Raw genomic sequence first — 20,385 nt, 5'->3', positions numbered from 1 at the left:
TGTGACTGTGGTGTTGTTAATGGTGAGTGGGGTGTGGGGAGGGGAAGCTCTTCTAAAGTCTGCTATCAATTCCACTGTCTTAAGAGAATTGAGCTCCAGGTTGTTGCGATGACACCAGGACGCCAGCTGTGTCACTTCCTGTCTGTATGCAGATTCTTCCACATCCTGGATCAGTCCAATCAGGGTTGTGTCGCCCGCAAACTTCAGAAGCTTGACAGAGGAGTCAGTGGAGGTGCAGTCATTGGTGTAGAGAGTAGAGGAGAGGAGAGAGTACGCTGCTTTGCGGTGCTCCTAAGCTGAGGGTTGGTGGGTCCGAGATGTGCTATCCCAGCCTCACATGCTGCTTCTCGTCTGTCAGGAAGCTGGTGATCCACCGACAGAGGGGTTCAGGCACAGTCAACTTGGAAACTTTGGAGTGTAGTAGCTCTGGCACAATGGTGTTGAATGCAGAGCTAAAATCTACAAACAAAATCCTCACATAGATCCCCTGGCGGTCTAGTTGCTGGAGGATGAAGTTCAGGACAAGGTTGACTACGTAATCCATAGATCTATTGGCCCGATATGCAAACTGCAGAGGGTCCAGTAGGGGGTTCGTTATATTTTTCAGCTTGGCCAGCACAAACCTTTCAAGGGTCTTCATGACTGCAGAGGTCAGTGCGACAGGCCTGTAGTCATTAAGACCAGTAATCCTTGCCTTTTTGGGTACAGGGACAATAGTGGAGACTTTGAAGCAAGCAGGGACAGTACAGGTTTGCAGGGACTGGTTGAAAATGTCTGCGTAGACCGGTGCCAGTTGTTCGGCACACAGCTTGAGAGCAGAGGGGGAAACATTGTCCAGTCCTGGAGGTTTCCGGCTTTTCTGTCTTCTGAACAGCCTTTCCACCTCCTCCATTTTAATTGTTGATGATGGAGAAGTGATGTTGTGCAGCGCGGAGGGCATGGGTAATTGGGTGTGAAGTGGTGATTGGAGAGGGGTGGGTAGGAAAGGGTCTAGTCTTTTCAGACTGGTGTCATGCTTTAACTAAGTGTGAAGTGGTGATTGGTGAAGAAGGATCCAGTCTTCACAACTTCTTAATCCAAACATGGCAAATATTTTAATGATTTGCTCAATGACTTTGCACAGACCAATTTCCCTGTTACAGTAAATCTTAATCACATTCTTAGGAACAGGTTCTACCCCCATTATCAGGCTTTGGAATGGTCCTTCCGTAAGCTAGGATACTGTCTTATTCATCTGTACTCCACTGTGGACATTGAACTTTGTCTATAGAACTAACGCACTACAATGCTGAGAACTATATTCTGTACTTTGTATCTTGCCCTTTGCTCTATCTATTGTACTCGAGTTTGACTTGATTGTAGTTATGTGGGATATATCTGCACCAGTGTGCCACTCCCACTTTTCACTGTACTTTGGTAGTGATAATAAATCTAAAATAATCAGGTTAAAAGTCTGCTAACATTCAGAGGCAGCAAGGTCAGTTACCTGAATGATTTGCTGTAAACATTGCTTCAGAGCTGCACTCTCTAAAATGGACAAGCAAAGTGATCTTGTGAATGCGACACATAGATCGGCGAATGACTCGGACATCAGAAAATCATGAGCGAATGTATTTCAGCACTCAATGTATATGCATCTGAGATGCCATTTTAAGTACTGTTCACCTCTGTGTGATCTGGATGTCTTACGGTAATCGTCACTTATGGTGTAATGGTGCTGGAATGGTCTCATCAACAGTTTCCCTCGCCCCTAATTCTCAGTCTGAAGAAGGGTCTCGACCTGAAACGTCACCTATTCCTTTTCTCCAGAGATGCTGCCTGACCCGCTGAGTTACTCCAGCATTATGTGTCTATCTTCAGTCTCATCGACATTGTCGTATCTGATGCCACAAAAACAATTGCATGTTTCACAAGCTGCACCAGTCGGCAGGCAAAGCTTCTGGCTGTAGATCAGCATCCAAGCCAGTATAAACTACTATATTCTGCATTATTCCTCAGCACTGCAGGAGTCACACTTAAACTGGATGGATAATTCATGTCATTGCATCAGGGTTCGATTGTAGAAAACAAATAAATTAAAAAAAATACGCACTGGTAATATCTCCCCTTAGAATTTGATATATAGTATCCGTGGCCAGTTCCACAGAGCAATGAACTGAAAACTCCACTGGCTTAGGTAAGGGGCATTCATTATTTTTAGGTAAGGGGCAGCAAAGTGGCGCAGCGGTAGAGTTGCTGGCTTACAGCACCAGAGACCTGGATTTGATCCTGACTATCTGTATGGCGTTTGTATGTTCTCCCTGCGACCCCGTGGGTTTCCACCCATATTCCAGACAGGTCTGTGGGAGGTGCAGGTTTGTAGGTTAATTTGCTTCAGTAAAAATTGTAAATTGTCCCTAACGTGTGGGATAGGGCTTGTGTAGGGGTAAATAGCTAGTCGGCACGGACTCAGTGGGCCGAAGGGCCTGTTTCTGTGCTGTATCTATTAATTAAACTAAAAGTATTCCATTCAAGAACTGATCAATTCCAACTAGATTGAGGAAGAAAATTTATCAAAAGCATTTAGATGCCAGTGGCTTTTGTTCAATGGACGTCTGAGGATACGTGGACTTTATTGGAATTAATGTTATGTGTCGTTATGAACAAATTATATATTTTCATTAAAAAACTTCAAAGGTTGCAGTCAGTAATTGAATCATCAAGAGACTTTTTATAACCAATTTTGTTATTTTCCCCTTAGGGAATTAGTAAATAATTTGTACAGGCACAAAAGGATATTTTTGAGCACTGTACGTCTATAACAAAATAATAAAAACATGTGAAATCTCTCTGTTGCCATAACTTATGCAATCACGAGAATGCTGTTAAGATCAGTAATGCTCTACCAAGCAGGAAGGAGATAAATGACAAATCACTGTTTTCAGATGAAGCAGCGCAAGGAAGGAATGCTGTCCGGAGGATCAGGGCATCTCTAGAAGGCTTTGGTTAGGCTACATATGGAGTATGGCGTGCACCTCTGGTTACCCCATTAGAGGAAGGATGTGGAGGCTTTGGGGAGGATGCAGAGATGGTTTACCAGAATGATGCCTGGATTAAGAGGGTTTCAGCTACAAGAGGGGTTAGATAAAGTTGGATTGTTTTATCTGGTTGATGGGAGACTTGATAGTATATACATTTATGAGAGGCATAGATAGGGTAGACAGTCAGAACCCCCCCCCCCCCAAGGTGGAAAAGTCCAACATTAGAGATTGTCACCTTGTCGTGGTGGAGAAGCTTGTGCGGTCCTGAGAGTGATGCCGACTGGAGCGATACTCCTGGTAGGGCCACCCATGGTGGTAAGGTCGAGGGGGAGGTCTCTGACAAAGAGCAATCCACCCAAGACCTCAACGGCGGAACAGGCAGAGGACGATGGCTGACATTAGTGGAGCTTCACAACGGCTGGGAAGGCTGCAGCAGCTCCGGTTGTCTTGGACTCCATGCCACTGGATCCCGACCCAGATATGTCAAGGGCCGCGTGGTGGCTGTCTGTGCACCAGTCTCCCGGAAGTTAAACAAAGTCACGCACAGGCGTCCTCCATGAGAGGACAGTCATACTCGTTTCGAGTGACCGCCGATGATGATGATGATGAAAGAGGGCATAAGGCGAGAGGTGGAAAGTGTAGTGGAGATGTGCTGGGTGTTTAAGAGCCTTTTAGATTCACACATGACAGTGCAAGGAATAGTAGGAATAGATCGTGTACAGGCAGATGAGATCAGTTGAACTTGGCATCACGTTCAGCACAAATGGTGTGTTCTGTGCTGTACTGTTCTATTTCCTCTTTTCTCTTCGCAAATAGTGCCTCAGGATCAACGGCAGCTAGTTGAACCAAGCAGCAGATGAACATCTTAATACCATACCAACACAGGCTGCATTCTGTGTCAGTGTAATGCTTCCTCCCTCGAGGGTTAGTCTGCTCAAGCTGTGTTGGAGGACTACCAACTGGACTCCTGAAGTGCTAACAGACAAATCAATTCGACCCTTCCCAGGTTAAATTCAAGGTGGAGGCAAGGCTAGAAAATCTTATATATGAATTTAAAATTAAGAAAAAAGGCTTTTTGTTCCTTGCTGCTTATAGGAGACAATGTGTTAAAATATGCTGCCGTAATGTTGCAAGTCTCAACTAACAGAATGTGTTAAGCCAGACACCAGAACTTTTTTGGAAAATGTATGCTGCAAGGACTTGCAGAAATTCTTAACCCATTATTACCACGTTTAAGTATCTACCGTTTTTTATATTTTTCTTCTCAGAATATCAGTCAATATTTTTCTTCTTCTGTTGACAGGTGGCAGCTGTGGCTCGTACAAACATACAAAATTGGGAGCAGGGATAAGCCATTTGGCCCTTCAAACCTGCTATGCCATAGCTGATCTGATTACAACTTCGTCGTTCTATTCCTGCCAATCCCGGATAAACTTTATCCCTTCATTTATGAAGAATTGTCAGTCTTAACAATATTGAAAGACTTTGCTACGAGGCAAGTTAAATGAGCAACTTTACGTTTAAACAAGAACCCCTTGTTTCAAATTATTCCACAAGAAGAAACATCTCTGCCACATCCGTCCTGTCACAACCACACAGCAACTTGCATTTCAATCAAGTTATGTCACACTTTAGACTTGAGATACGGAGCGGAATCAGGCCCTGCGGCCCACTGAGACCTCGCTGACGGCGATCACCCCATACACTAGCATTATCCTACACACTAGGAACAATTTTACAACTTACCGAAGCCAATTAACCTACAAATGTGTGTGTCTTTGGAGTGTGGTAGCAAACTGTAGCACTCGAAGAAAACCCATGCGGTCATGGGGAGAATGCACAAACACCGTACGGACAGCACCCGCAGTCAGGGTTGAACCAGGGTCTCTGGTGCTGTAAGGCACCAACTCTAGCGCTGCGCCACTGTGCTGCCCAGAGACTCTTCAAGTGTGTCCGACCACTCCACACAAGACAAATATCCATTCCAGATATGAGATGAACTACATCCAGTGTCTTCACATACTTCCCTAAATAAATAAACCAATGCTATAGACACAAAGAAACTACAGATATTAGAATCTTGCATCGAACACAGGAGATCAGGCAGCATCTGTTGTATTCACATACCATCACTATAATCAACAGCATTGTTAACTTTCCTATTCACTTGCTGTATTTCAGTATTAAGATATCTGTACTAAGAAAGCAAGTGAGCTGAATGAAAAATGAACTGCAATTCCTAAACAAGGTATTGAGGGGAATCCACTGCAATTGCTATTGGAGCAGATATTGGCCATTCGGCCCATCAAGTCCACTCCACCATTCATTTATGGCTGATCAATCTCTCCCTCAGCCCCATTCCCCTGCCTTCTCACCATAACCCCTGACACCCATACTAATCAAGAATCTATCAATCTCTACTTTAAAACTATCCATTGACTTGGCCTCCACAGCCGTCTGTGGCAATGAATTCAACAGATTCTGCACCCTCCGACTAAAGAAATTCTTCCTCATCTCCTTTCTAAAGTTACGTCCTTTTATTCTGAGGCTATGGCCTCTGGTCCTAGACTATCCCATTCGTGGAAACATCCTCTCTACATTCATTCATTCCATCCAGACCTTTGATTCTGAGGCAGTACCCTTCACTATTCGGCAAACTTCAATGAGGTCCCCCCCCCCTCATCCTTCTAAACTCCAGCGAGTACAGATCCATTGCCGTCAATCGCTCATCATATGTTAACCAAATCATTCCAGGGATCATTCTCGTAATCCTCCTCTAGATCCTGTCCAACGCCAGCACAACCTTCCTTTGATATCAGGCCCAAAACTGCTCACAAAATTCCAATGCGGTCTGACCAGTGCCTATGAAAGTTTTCAAACAGGAAGGAAGCTGGAAAGGGAAATGGTGAAGTATTTGTTTATGCAACCAAAAACTTCTTCTGGACCCCTGCTATGTGATAAATGTCAGCAAAATATTAAGTTATCACATAGATAAGATGACGACTCCACCATGTCCAGCTCAGACCTCAGCATGCATTTGTTTAAGTACACAACAGGGGAAATGTTTGTCGTTGAGTTTAGTTTTCTTTGAATTGCATGCGTTCTTCCATCAAATCACCGTTTGCTGTGCAACAGTTGGGACTTCATATATTCCCGAGTACAAACAGGAGATGGAACCATAGAAAAATAGAAGGTTGTGCCAATCAAACCGTTACAGCTGGATTAGAAGGAGGGCAGAGAGAGAATTTGGGGAAACTTGCAACAAGCCATAGACAGAGCGCCCTGATAGTACACTGGGGAAAGTTCTGGTTAGAATTATCTGGAGTTAAAGATGAAGTATTCTCCAAACAAAATTCATCAAACAGGGGTGGAAAAAAAAAAGACCATGACAGATCGAGATCGATATATGCCAGAAGCTGCAGTTAAGGGGTTCCGCTGTCCAAATGCAAGACCACAAAGCTGTACAGAATGCAGATCTACTACTCGAGTGCAAACGTTTATGATATGCTTATAAGTTATAGGAGCAGAATTAAGTCATTCAGCCCATTAGGTCTACTCCACTGATAGACACAAAAAGCTGGAGTAACTCAGCGGGACAGGCAGCATCTCTGGGGAGAAGGAATGCGGCCTGTCCCGCTGAGTTACTCCAGCGTTTTGTGTCTATCTTCAGTTTAAACCAGCATCTGCATTTCCTTCTTACACATTAGGTCTACTCCACCATTCAATCATGGCTGATCTATATTTTTCCTCTCAACCCCCAATCTCCTGCCTTCTCCCCGTAACCTTTGACACCCTTACTAATCAAGAATCTGTCAATCTGCACCTTAAAAATACCCAATGACTCCTTTGGCAAGTTTATTGATTGGAAAGGTTCAGAGGAATATGGGCAGGCGGGACTAGAGTATGGTCTGATGTATACATCAGCGAAACCAAACGTAGACTGGGCGATTGTTTCGCTGAATACCTTCGCTCAGTCCACCTGGACGTACCTGATCTCCCGGTTGCTAAACACTTTAATTCCCCTTCCAATCCCATACTGATCTTTTTGTCCTAGGCCTCCTCCATTGTCAGAGTGAGGTTAAACACAAATTGGAGGAACAGCATCTCATATTTCGCTTGGGCAGCTTACAGCCCAGTGGCATGAATATTAATTTCTTCAACTAGCCCCTGTATTCCCTCTCTCTCTTTCTATTCCACCCCCACCTAAGTCACACCAGCTTCTTGTGTTCACCCAGCAAACAGCTAACAATGGCCTGTTTCCTTTATCATCGTTAATTTTTTTGCATATCTTTCATTCATTGTTCTATATCTCTCGACATCATCGCCTATATCTCCCGTTTTCCTTTTCCGTGCCCTCAGTCTGAAGAAGAGCCTCGACCCGAAACATCACCCATTCCTTCTCCACAGCATTTTGTGTCTATCTTTCAGTTTAGTGATGCAGTGTGGAAATAGGCCCTTCGGCCAACCAATTCTACGCCGACCAGCTATCCCCGTACACTATCCTACATGCTAGGGACAATTTACACTTTACTGAAAGCAGTTAAGCTACAAACGTGTAAGTCTTTGGAGTGTGGGAGGAAACCGGAGCACCTGGAGAAAACCCACGCGGTCACGGTGAGAACGTACAAACTCCGTACAGGATCAAACCCGGGTCTCTGGCGGTGTAAGGCAGCAACTCTACTGCTGCGCCACTGTGCTGCCGTAAGATAACTAAAAACTACACTGCCCTTTTATTTGCCTTGGTCATTTTAACCACTTTCAATAGTGAAAAGTCAAATACTGCTCAGGCAGTAGAAAAGCAAGCACACCTTTCATATGTTGTATGCATATTCTACACTGCGCAGGGATAAGATTAAATATAAATGCAAAATCTGCAAGGATGGAACATTAAAAATACACCCCACAACCCCCAACTATACACTCCCTGACGCTGTGGATAGAACAAAAGATGAGGGATGTAGAACAATGTAGATTATCATTTTATCTTTGTATGCTTCATTGTCACCTTCCCCCAGCTAACAATTATCTATTCTATATTTTCCTTCATCCTCATCCCCTTTGATGTCTTGTTTTCACACCTTATATTCTTTATCTCTGCGTCTCCCTCTCCTCTGACGAAGGGTCTCGACCCGAAACATCACCCATTCCTTCTATCCAGAGATGCTGCCTGTCCCGCAGAGTTTCTCTAGCATTTTGTGTCTATCTGCAATGTAGATCACCAGTCTTAATGCCTGGAGACAAGGGATGGTGGAACCTTGAGCAAAACACAAAGCGCTGGAAGAACTCGCAGGACAGGCAGCATCTGTGGAGAGAATAGATAGGCAACATTTCATGACACAACCCAAAACATTACTTGTACATTCCCCCCACAAATGCTGTTTGACCTGCTGAATACCGCCAGCACATTGTGTTAATATCAATGACATAGATTGGATCAAACCTAACTGATTATATAAGAAAAGGTTGCTTTTTTGGACTGAAGGCCTGTGACTAGAGGTGGGTTCAGTACTGAGCTGATTGCAGTATGTCATCTCTATTCTTGATTTGGATGAGAATGTACAAAGCAGGCTTAGCAAGTTTCTACATGACACTAAAGTGATTTGTAATTAGTTGTCAAAGATATTGCAGCAGGATTTTGTTAGCTTGGGCATTTGGGTTAAGGAATGGTTGATAGATCTTTTAATATAGAGAAGTGCGAGGTGTTGTATTTTGGGAAGTCTAACAAGGGCAGGGCCTACACAGTGAATGGCCTGGGCTATGGAATGCTGCAGAGCAGAGAAATCTAGGAGTGAAGTTCCTTTAAAATGGCATCGCTGCTAGAAAGGGTGGGCAAAAAGCCTTTCAACTCATTGGCCTTCCTCAGCTAGAGTATTGAGTACAGAAGTTGGGAGGTCATGTTACAGTTGCATAAGATGTTGGTGAAGCCACATTTAGAGTATTGTGTTCAGTTTTGGTCACTATGTTATAGGAATGATGTTGTCAAGCTGGAAAGAGTGCAAAGAAGATTTACGGGGATGTTGCAGGACTCTAGGGTCTGAGGTATAGGGAGAGCTTGAGCAGGCTAAGATTTTATTCCTTGGTTTCACAGGTTGATCATATAGACGTGTGCAAGATCATGAGAGTAGATCAGGTAAATGCAGAGTCTGTCGCCCTGAGTAGGGGAATCAAGAACCATAGGTTTAAGGCAAGGCAAGAAAGATTTAATAATAACCTGAGGGGCAAATCTATCTATTTATTTATCTGCACACAAAGAATGGAACGATCGGCCGGGGGCGTGGTTGAGGCACGTACTATCATAACGATACATTTGACAGGTACATGGTTAGGATGGGTTTAGAGGGATATGGGCCTCCCCTGCACAGGCAGGTGGGGCTAGTTCAGATGGGGCATGTTGGTTGGCATGGGCATGTTGGACCAAAGGACCTGTTCCCACGCGGTACGACTCTATGACTAAGTTAGGAGATGTTAATGCTAACCCGAGGAGTAGAAGAAAGAACTTACCCCAGTTCTAATGAAGCGTCTTTCACTTGGAACGTTTCCAGCACTTTTTGTTTCAGTTGCGAATGACTGTAGATAAATTAATTTACAGAGAGTGGGAATGTCAGAGGACAATCTAGAATTAGTATCTCAGACTTGTTTGAAAGTTAAAACAGCCAAAAGAGCAAAGACACTTGCTGAGGCAACAGATTTTTAGCTGCAGGACATTGGTAACCAAGATGCAGGAGTGAATGCATGCACAACATCTATAGTTTAGAAATTCAAATAGAAGCTTAAGGGGGAAACGAGAAAATAATGACAGAAAAAAACTCGACAGATACCAGGACTAATGTTTTAGATTTTAAACAGCGATACGTATATTGTGTAAGTGAGAATGTTCTTGTTGTGAACACTTGAAAACAACATTTTTCTGTAGCAGGTTAGAATATCACTTCTCCTTGCATTATATGCATAAATAAAAGTGGGTAAACTTCCAATTTAGCATAGACAGGGAAGCAGCCAGAACCTTTCATCACCCAAGGTGGAAGCAAGACCATAAGACATAGGAGCAGATTTAGGCCATTCAGCCCATTGAATCCACTCTGCCATTTGATCGTGGCTGATCTATTTCCCCGTGAACCCTATTCTTTTGCCTTCTCCCCTTAACCTTTGACACCCTTAATATTCAAGAACCTATCAATCGCCACACTAAAAGTGTGCCAAATATTAACGACTAGGGGGTATAACTTTAAGGTAATGGGGGAGGTGGGGGAAGGAAGTTGAAAGAAGACGGGCAGGGTAAGTTTTTTTTCCATATAGAGAATGTGGGTGCATTAAGTGCGCTGCCAGGGGAGGTCGTGAAAGCAGATACAATAGTGGTGCTTTAGAGGCTTTTAGATCAGCTCATGGATTTGCAGGGAATGGAGGGATGTAAATCATATGCAGGCAGGTGAGATTAGTTTATCTTGGCATTATGTTGGGGAAAGACGGCAGAGAAGGAGGTCTGTTCTTTTGCTGCACTTTTCTTTATTCTGTGTTTGACAGGGTTATAAAATATCTATCTACAAGATTGACTGCTTCAGATTCATTTCTTCTCCAATGGGAAAATATGTGAAGAGGCATGCAATGGAAAGCCTCTAATATTGCACGGTTCACACCAAGCACCAAAGGTGAAATCACTGGTAAATGACAGGAACATTTGAAATCAGGAGCATGGAATAATGACCATTTGAACCCGTTCCATTATCTAAATAAAATCATGGCGGATTCTACACCTCAATTCCAGCAACTTTTGATACTGCACTGAATTCTCATCAAATACTATATTTGGTCTTCTTAAAAGAGATTTTTCACTCCACAAAACAAATGTACATTCAATTCTCATCTTAATTCTGGTAGACTGGCTGCATGATGGCCTGGCATGGTAATTCTAACACACAGGAATATATGAAGATGCAGAGAGTGGTTGACGCAGCCTTGTCCATCATGGCCATCTCTCCCTTCCATCAGGAGCATCTACACGAGGCAATGGCTCAAGAAGGTGGTATCTGCCATCAAGAATCCCCATACTTCACCCCATACCTTCTTCATACCACTACCACTCAGTAGATGGTAGAGAAGGCTGACGTCTTGCATCACCAGGTTTAGAAACAACTACATTCCTGCAACTTTCAGATTCTTGAGCCAAATTGCACCACACTAATCCTACCTCGACAACAGAACAATACGGCCCACCTCTTACACTACATTCACTTTTTGTTTTTTAAACTAAATCTGTTTTGCACTAATGTTTTAATCCCAGCCTTTTCTCTTTTAGAAATGTTGTGCAATTTACGCATAATTTATGCGTTGCCCAAGTCTATGTGCCTGTGATGCTGCTGCAAACTAGATTTTCATTGTACCTGTACCTTACCATACTTGGGCAAATGACAATAAACTCAACATGCAACAAATCTAATACCTCAACTCACAAATACTTAAGAAAATGAACAGTTTAACGACCATGCCACAACTTTAATACCATATACTGCGGTCTGTAGTTGGTGCATTTATGTTGGGATTCATTCAGAAGAGAACTAAAACAAACATGTTGATTTACTTGTATTTAAATATTCCCATTTGAGAGAATTACGGGACAAGTTACCAATATGAAGCAACTGAAGAAAGTGGACACTGAATTCTGCAGGCAACTATAAACCATTCAAGTGACAATTACTGCTTCACACTAGACAATATAGATTACCACCTGAATGTCATGTCTTGAAAATCAAACTATCAAAATGTATTGAAAAATTGCCAACTTGTATTCCGGTGCAGAAATAACAATAAAATACAAGTCGTACCAACAAGCAAAAGCCTCAAGTTGCATCTTACAAATATATGCTCACTGTCTATGCCCACCCTTAACTTCACAGTGACAAATAAGAGTTGTTGGTAAAATAATTGACTTCATGAAAATGAGACATAACATTTTGTCAGCTTTGTAAACTGTGAATTCAAATAATAGCATAATTAATTTAGGGGATTTTATTTTAAATCAGATTCTACCCCAGCCATTTCCAAAGTCCCAAGTTCTTCCAATACAACTATTAATCACTCACACTGTTGACAAGTTAACATTTTCCAAGCTAAATGTTTAATTAGGAAGTACAAATGTGTCAGAAGAGACAAGTTAAATTACTTTTGCATTCCCCTTGCTCATATTTCCTGTATGGTTTTCCATTCTATATTCCGAAGTTCAATGATTACAATATAACTAGCAATGCACGAGAGCACTCATGGAACACATCCATTTGGAAATATGGTTTGGAGTCAAATGGCTCACACTGAAAAATTAAAACCTTTGAAGTTGCAATTTTATTAATTTATAAATACAAGAGTTGCAACTGAATGTCTTTATCTCAATTTACAGAAATCCAATTACCAATGACTCTGGACAATTCATTCATGAACCAAGGGTGTTGGCACCACAAGGCGACACATGCGAATATGCTTTCTTAGATTGATACTGAAGGCTCATAAATCCATGTCATAGGAGCAGAATTAGGCTACTTGGTCCAACGTCTACTCCGCCATTCAATCATGGCTGATCTATTTTTCCCTCTTAGTCCCATTCTCCTGCCTTCTCCCCATAACCCCTTGACAAACAAGAACCTAGCAACCTCCACCTTAAAAATAGCTATTGACGGCCTCCACATCCTTCTATGGCAATGAATTCCACAGATTCACCTTCTGATTAAAGAAATCCCTCCTCTTCTTTCTAAAGGTCCACTTTTTCAGGCTATGGCATCCGGTCCTTGACTGCCCCACTAGTGGAAACATCCTCTCACATCTACTCTACCCCGGAAAAACCTGGAAGAATAAGAGCTAATCTCCTTGAATCATATTAAATTCTATAGTGGACTGGCAGGGTAGATGCAGATGACATTTTTATTGCATACAATCAAGGATAACGCACTGAAAAAAAAAGGGCCAGCAATTCAGGACTGAGATGGAGGAATTTCTTCAGATTTGAAATTCTTTAACTAAGCCCTCACGTTGCCAAAACTGATGGATTTTTGGATGTTAAAAGCCTCAGAGGATTATGTTGTAGGAAATAGGAAAGATGTTGTCAGGCTGGAAAGGGTGCAGAGAAGATTCACGTGTATGTTGCCAGGACTCAAAGACCTGAGTTACAGGGAGAGGTTGAGCAGGTCAAGACTTTATTCCTTGGAGTCAGGAGGATGAGGTGTAATCTTAGAAGTGTACAAAATCATGAGAGGAATAGATCGGGTAAACACAGAGACTTTTTTTCCACAGGGGAATTGGAGAACCAGGGGACATATGTTTAAGGTGAGAGGGGAAGATTTAATAGGAACCTGATAGAAATTTCTCTCTTTAATTTATATTTTATAAAAATACAAAGGGAGGTGGGTATATGGATCGAGTGGCTGGAGGAAGTAGATGAGGCAGGTACGATCATACCATTTAAAATACATTTGGACAAGTCTATTTGGACAAGTACTAGGATAGCTTAGTGGGTTACAGGGCAAGTACAGGCAGGTGGGACTAGTGTAGATGGGGCATGTTGGTCGGTGTGGGCAGGTTAGGCTGAAGTGTCCGTTTCCACACTGTATGACTATGATTCTGCCTCTACTGGTAGAACTGATGGCATAATGGGTTGTGGTTAGCACAGTAAAGCGGTTATGAGGAAAAGATCACCCATGATCCTTCGAATGGTGAAACAAGCAAGGCAGGGCCAAAGAGACTTTTCCTGCTTCTATTGTAGATTCTTATTTCCTCCCAAGATGTTGTTAGTTATATTGATATTCCATGGGAAAAATCTACCACTTGTGGGAAGAACCTACTACATGGGAAAAGTCTGAAGAAGGATCCCAACCCAAAATGTCAGTCTGAAGAAGGGTCCAGACCCGAAACATCACCTATGTTCTCCAGAGACGCTGCCTGAAGCATAGAGTTAATCCAACATGTTTTGTCTTTTTTTTGTAAACCAGCATTTGCGGTTCCTTGTACACTACTATTGTTCATGATGCTGTGGATTTACTTTCAAATACAGCCTGTGGTTGAATTTGTTAACACTCACCTGTTGAAATCAAACATCTGGCTAAGATATGGCTGAGGAGCGTACTGGGTTTTTAGTCTCTTCCTTTCCACTTCCCGCCAGCTCTCCTCTGTCCACTTCCGCTTGGTGTGCTTGTCCTCTTGCTTCTTCTCAACATACTCTGCATATGTCTGGATCCGGTAGCTCTCTGCATACCTGCTGGTGTTTACAGCTGTAAAGGAGGCACAGATGAGAGAATTTGAAGAATATGGCACAGAAAGACATTATTACCCAACAAGTGTCAAGGCAAGAGAGTATGTAAAAAGCAATTCAACTTCTAGCTTTTACCACTATGAATTCATGACCTGGTGTTAAAACTACCAGGTGCTGAGAGTTCTTTCATTTAAAGGTTTTGCATATCCTTGCTAATATGAAAATGAAACTTAACGGAAGCAGAACAGGCCTCGATGATTTCATAAACAAAACATAATGTGCTGGAGGAATTCCGCAGCTTGGGTAGTATCTGTGGAGGAAATGGACAGATGATGCCATTTCAGGTCAAGACCCTTCTTCAAACCCTTTGGAATAGGGAGGAGAAAGTTGGAAAAGGAAAGTGGAATGGGGCTAAGCCAGACAAGTGATAGGTGGTTATGGATGAGCAGTTCATTGGCAGATGGATGGAGTAAGTGCCAGAGGCTAAAAGGTGATAAAAGGGTGATAGAGGAGGAAAGAAGAGAAGAGGAAATGAAAAACCGGAGGCAATGATATGGGGACAGGAAAGAGGGGAGAGGGGAAAAAAGGGAAATGAGCAACTCGGGCAATGGGTGATGACTTTATGGAGGAGGGGAAGGGAGCAGGGTAGCTGGGGAGATGGTGTGAAAAATGTGTGCGTGCCAGGGAGGGAGTGGCCATTACTTAAAATTGGAGAATTCAACGTTCATACCATTGGGATGCAAGCTTCCCAAGCGGAATACCGGGCATTGTTCCTCTAGTTTGCCTGTTGTCTAAGTCTGGCAATGGAGGAGGCCAGTGACTGAAAAGTGGGTATAGGAATGGGGAGGAGAGTTAAGATGGTTAGCAACCACGAGATCCATCAGGTCTAGGGACCCTCTTTCCCAAGTAGGGAGAGAGTTGCCCGGGTCCTTGTAAGTGTTCGATACAACAGTGACCTGGTCTGCATGAGATCTTGCTGATGTAAAGGAGGCCATGTTGGGAACACCAAATGCAGTGAACAAGATTGGAAGAGGTGCATGTGAGCCTTTGTTGCACCTGAAAGAGCTGTTGGGGCTCCTGGATGGAAATAAGAGAGAGGAGGTCAAAGGACAGTTATTACAAGTCCTGCAATTATAGGTGAAAGTACCTAGGGATGGAATGGGTTGGTGGGAAGGGTTGAGTGAACCAAGGAGTTGTCATTAAGTGGTCTCTATAGAAAGCGGTAAGGGGTATGGGGTAAGGGGTGGCGGTGGGAAGATGTGACTGGTGGTGGAATCACATTATGTTTTTGATGTCAGGACTGATGGGCGAAAGGCAAGGACTAGGGTAACTCTATCCTTGTTCTATCTTGGGGAAGAGGAAGTGAGAGCAGAATTGTGGGTCATAGATGGAAGGGGCGAGTGCTCCATCCACAACTGCAGGGTGGGAAACCACATTCATTGAAGGAGGATATCTCGGATGTCCTAGACTGGTAAGTCTTAACTTGGGGTCAAATGCAGCAGAGGCAGAGAAATTGAGAGCAAGGTGTGGTGTCCTTGCAAGAGCCAGAATGAGGGCTTGCATAGTCAAGGTCTTTATGATGTATTGTAATTTTAATATTGAGTTTAGTTTATTGACACGTGCACCGATGTGGAGTGAAAAGCTTTTGTTGTGCGCCAACCCGTCAGTGGATTACAAATGAGCCATCCACAGAGTGCAGATACATGATAAAGAGAATAACGTGAAGCATAAAGTAAGAAATGCTGCTGTTGGAGTAGATTTAAAAGAATGCAGCGATTGTAATGCGAGATGCAGATACACTTCTGTGATGAGCAAACAAAGGGTTGCTTATGTTGGGCGCCATCATATATTACAATGGATTACACTTTTGCATGCATGTTACATCTGTTACCCAACCGGATAATTTATCTTATTTCTATTAAGAGTCATAGAGTGATACAGTGCGGAAACAGGCCCTTCAGCCCAACTCGCCCACACTGGCCTTCAATGTCCCAGCTACACTTGTCCCACTTGCCTGCACTTGGTCTATATTTTTCCAAACCTGTCCTATCCATGTACCTGTCTAATTGTTTCATAAACACTGGGATAGTCCCAGCCTCAACTACCTTCTCTGGCAGCTTGTTCCATACACCCACCACCCTCTGTGTGAAAAGGTTACCCCTTGGATTCCTATGAAATCTTTTCCCCTTCACCTTGAACTCATGCTCTCTGGTCCTCAATTCTCCTACTCTGGCCAAAGGACTCTGTGCATCTACCCGATCTATTCCTCTCATGATTTTGTATACCTCTATTAGATCTCCCCTCATCCTTCTGTGCTCCATGGAATAGAGACCCAGCCTACTCAAATTCTCCCAATAGCTTACACCCTCTATTCCTGGCAACATCCTCTGGACAATGAAGGCCAAGGTGCTAAAAGTCTTTTTGAGCACCTTATCTACCTGTAACTTGACCTTCAAGGAACCATACACCTGCACTCCGAGATCCCTCTGCTCTAGTTGGGTCTTCTTCTTTTCACTTTTCACCATACGACATTGTCGGAGATTTCTCCACTGTTCCTCTGCTTTCATCCCATTTTCTAAACATTTGACATTCAGAACAATGGACTACCCCAAGCCACCATTCCCTGCATTCACTCTACTTTCCAACCTAAATCTTTGGAAAAGCTCATAACACACACCAATATTTCCATTCCTCCCCACTATCTGAATCAGCACATTCCCAGAACAGAGTAAGCACTTTGCTTTTGTATTGCACTGTATTCATGCTGTGTAGAAAAAAATCGAATTCCCAAACTTAGCAGTTCCAATATTTAATCTCATCACAGCCTTTAACCTGTTTCACTCCAGCTCCTTTTTTTCTGGTCACTCATAAGAAAAACATTGCTTTTCCCAGAGTTACAGGTAATTGTTCTGTACGTTCAGCTAAACCAAATGAAAAAACAAGTTCAAAGGCAACAATTCGACAAAACGCAAAAAAACAAGTCCGGTGATGTTTCTTTCCCTTCAGTGCTTTCAAACAGCGACAAGATCAGGAAATCAGAATGGCTGCATTAGTACATCTTCATTGTGCAGGATCCTAGATTAAAAAATCCAGTCTTCTTTGGACAGATGTCATAAGAATTAGCAATAAGGATAATATAAAAGATGGATCTTGCTCTCCTTGGGAGAGTTGGTTTCTCGTTAATTTAAAGGAAGCTGCAATCGTGATAAAAGGCTTCAGGGTTAAACTCTGATTTCACAGCTCAGGCCTTCCAAAGCAAAATTTGACCCATGTGCCTTGCCAAACAAGCAAGGTTTCAACAGGCTAACAGCTGCCAAGTCACCAAGGTAAAAGCTGTAAGATGTTAAAAGATGGCAAATATATAAAATAAGCACCCACTGAGTCCTGGAGACACAGAGGTGACATGCTGTTAATTGAAGCAGCTTCAGCTATGATCTGCCACCCTATTATAATGCTACTGCATGTAACAGTTTTTTATATCTTTGTCGCCCTGACAAAAATCAGCTGCTTACTGGACGAATGAGGATGAAATTTCCAAATGAAATTTCTACTTGTTAAAACTAACTCAATGACTACTTTATAAATGTAGACTTGTTAAAAATCTATTTTCATGAAGGTAGATCAATAGAACAATCTAACAATGTTATTTTAGGCCAAAGCTAGTTTTCAGCCCACTGTCTTTGATATACAAGCCAAGTCAATGGTACAATGCCAATATTTCAGTTGATGAATCCACACATTAAACTAGCTTGTTAGTATACCATGTTGCAATGTGACTCAGTTAATACAATATTCCTGTTTACTGAACATAATTAAACAATACAAGAAACATCTCTCCCCTTGCATGACAAAGGTGCTCAATACAGGAAAATAAGGGATTTTATCAACACAAATTTCAGTAAAGCAAAATAAATTAAGGTGAAACGAACCTTCAACCAAAAAGTTGTGTTATGACCTAACTGGAGTTAACAATCCACTTGAAACCATTGCCTTTGTAAGGAGAGTAAGATGGAAGGGATCTCAATATAGTAAGTGGAAACAGATGTCTGTAACAATAGGTACATGCGTTGCTATTACGAATCAAATGGCGGAATCAATGGCTTGATTTAATGTTAGGTTTGTACAACACTGCTACAGAGCTAGAGTCATACTGCACGGAAACAGGCCCTTGGTTCCAGTTTGCCCGTGTCGACCAAGATGCAACATCTACACTAGTCCCACATGGCTGCAATTTTGCCCCTATCCTGCTGAATCTTTCTTATTGATGTACCATTTGATGCCTTTGAAATACTGTTATTGTACCTGCCTTAACAACCTACCCAGGCAGCTTGTTTCATATGCCAACCACCCTCGGTGGGAAAAGCTTTTATATTTAAAGGATTACTGGTTAAGGCATTAACTTTAATGCTACAATTCTGAGAACTATATTCTGCACTCTGTATCTTCTCCTTTGCTCTGTTATATTTGTTGGACTTGATTGTATTCATGTTTGATCTGATTAGATAGCATGCAAAACAAAGCTTTTCATGGTATCTCTGTACACATGACAATATAATGAACCTAAACCCAAACATTCTGGAATTATTAGCACATCTGTTGGTCACAGCAATAAGCAGTGCAGAAAACGCGGCACTGTTGCTGAATGGATTGAAATCCAACAAACAGATTACAGAAGATAGACAAAGTGCTGGAGCACCTCAGTGGGTCAGGCAGCATTTCTGGAGGAAAATGATTGGGACCCATCTTCAGATTCAGAGTCTGAAGAAGCGTCCCAACCCGAAACGTCACCTATCATTATTCTCCAGAGATGCTACCTGACCTGCTGAGTCACTCTAGCACGGTGTCAATCTTTAAACCAGCATTTGCAGTTCTTTGTTTTGCCAGAGTTTACAGAGATCACTCGTGAGGTAACTTTGATTAAGCATCATATTTTCATCCGAACAAAGCAGTAAAATCAAAACTAACATACAAAAAAAACTTTTATTTAACCAGCAACTTCAGGCAGAAACAAAATCAATTTTACATACCATAAAACCACTAAAAACATATCCAATAGATTCACAATAAAAGGCATCATCTTCCACTCCAAGAGAAACCGAGAAGCACTTTGAAAATAGTGAAAGATTGCATGTGGAGAGGATGTTTCCAGTAGTGGGATATACTAGGACCAGAGGACACAGCCTCAGAGTAAAAGAACATATCTTTAGAATGGAGATGAAGAGGAATTTATTTAGTCAGAGGGTGGTGAATCTATTGGTACAGACTGCTCTGTGGAGGCAAAGTCATTCGGTATTTTTAAAGCAGAGTTTGATAGATCAGCCAGTAAAGAATTACTTCAACCTAAAATCCACACTTTGATAATGGCTGGAGGAAATTTATTTTAAAGGAAGCTTTTAGCTTGGGAGATTTTGGGTTTACATATTTAATAAGAAAAAAGTACAAAGCTATGCAAGAGAACAGAACAGGTGGATTGCTGATATAGGAACAATGAGATGAATAGCCTCTTGCTAAGTTACAAACCCCAATGGTTTAAACTGCTTTTAAATAATAGAGTACAGGCAACAAGTGGCATCGAAGAACAGTATTTTTAGACTCGTTGTGAGCAGCTGCTCTAATTAATAGGTTTATTCTTAAAAATGCTGCACTTTGCCTTTGCATTTATTACCTTCTATATTAGAAACACAGAACGGTGCAAAATCATGGTGGCCTCCAGAGTCTCATTCTTCTCACACCTTCCCAGGGTGCTAAACATAGCCAAAATCTCAATGGTTGTGCTGAACAGGCATGAAGATTTTATTGTGGATACAGGATAGGCTCTTACCACAGAATGTCAGCAGTTATAAAGTACAAAAGTAAGAGTTGTTAATCATTGCTATTATAATTTTAAAAGCAGTGCCGGCGTTAACAAATTTAAAACAAAATAAATATAGTTTAGAAAAAAATTAAAATCGGGGAAGCCAAGGGTAGACATGAAAGATTCAAGTCACGTCAAGTTTATTTTCATTTGCACAACTATGGATAGGTACAGGTACAGTGCAAACCTTGCTGTAATGCTAACAGCAAGACGAGAATTAGGTCATGGACTCAAACAAACAAAAAATAATTAAACAGTAATTATACAAAATTCTGCAAGTT

General features: G+C 42.1%; 1 protein-coding gene across 4 annotated transcripts in view; it reads right to left on the bottom strand.

Annotated features, from left to right (window-relative positions):
- The window catches only part of parn (poly(A)-specific ribonuclease (deadenylation nuclease)), a 119,723-nt gene that overhangs the window by 14,400 nt on the left and 84,938 nt on the right, over positions 1–20,385 (bottom strand). For 2 of the 4 annotated variants that reach the window (XM_055651691.1, XM_055651692.1), the window contains exons 22-23: positions 14,080–14,269; positions 9,522–9,587 (exon numbers count right to left, since the gene is read on the bottom strand). In XM_055651691.1, the coding sequence (XP_055507666.1) occupies positions 9,522–9,587; positions 14,080–14,269 (256 nt within the window). The remainder of the gene's footprint in view (positions 1–9,521; positions 9,588–14,079; positions 14,270–20,385) is intronic. The other 2 variants (XM_055651693.1, XM_055651694.1) reach the window with 1 other exon arrangement.

The sequence above is a fragment of the Leucoraja erinacea genome, chromosome 20, assembly GCF_028641065.1.
Source record: "Leucoraja erinacea ecotype New England chromosome 20, Leri_hhj_1, whole genome shotgun sequence".
In the NCBI taxonomy this organism is placed as follows: Eukaryota; Metazoa; Chordata; class Chondrichthyes; order Rajiformes; family Rajidae; genus Leucoraja; species Leucoraja erinaceus.
Note: the sequence above shows the minus strand (reverse complement) of the source record. Positions and strands in the feature narration are given on the sequence as shown.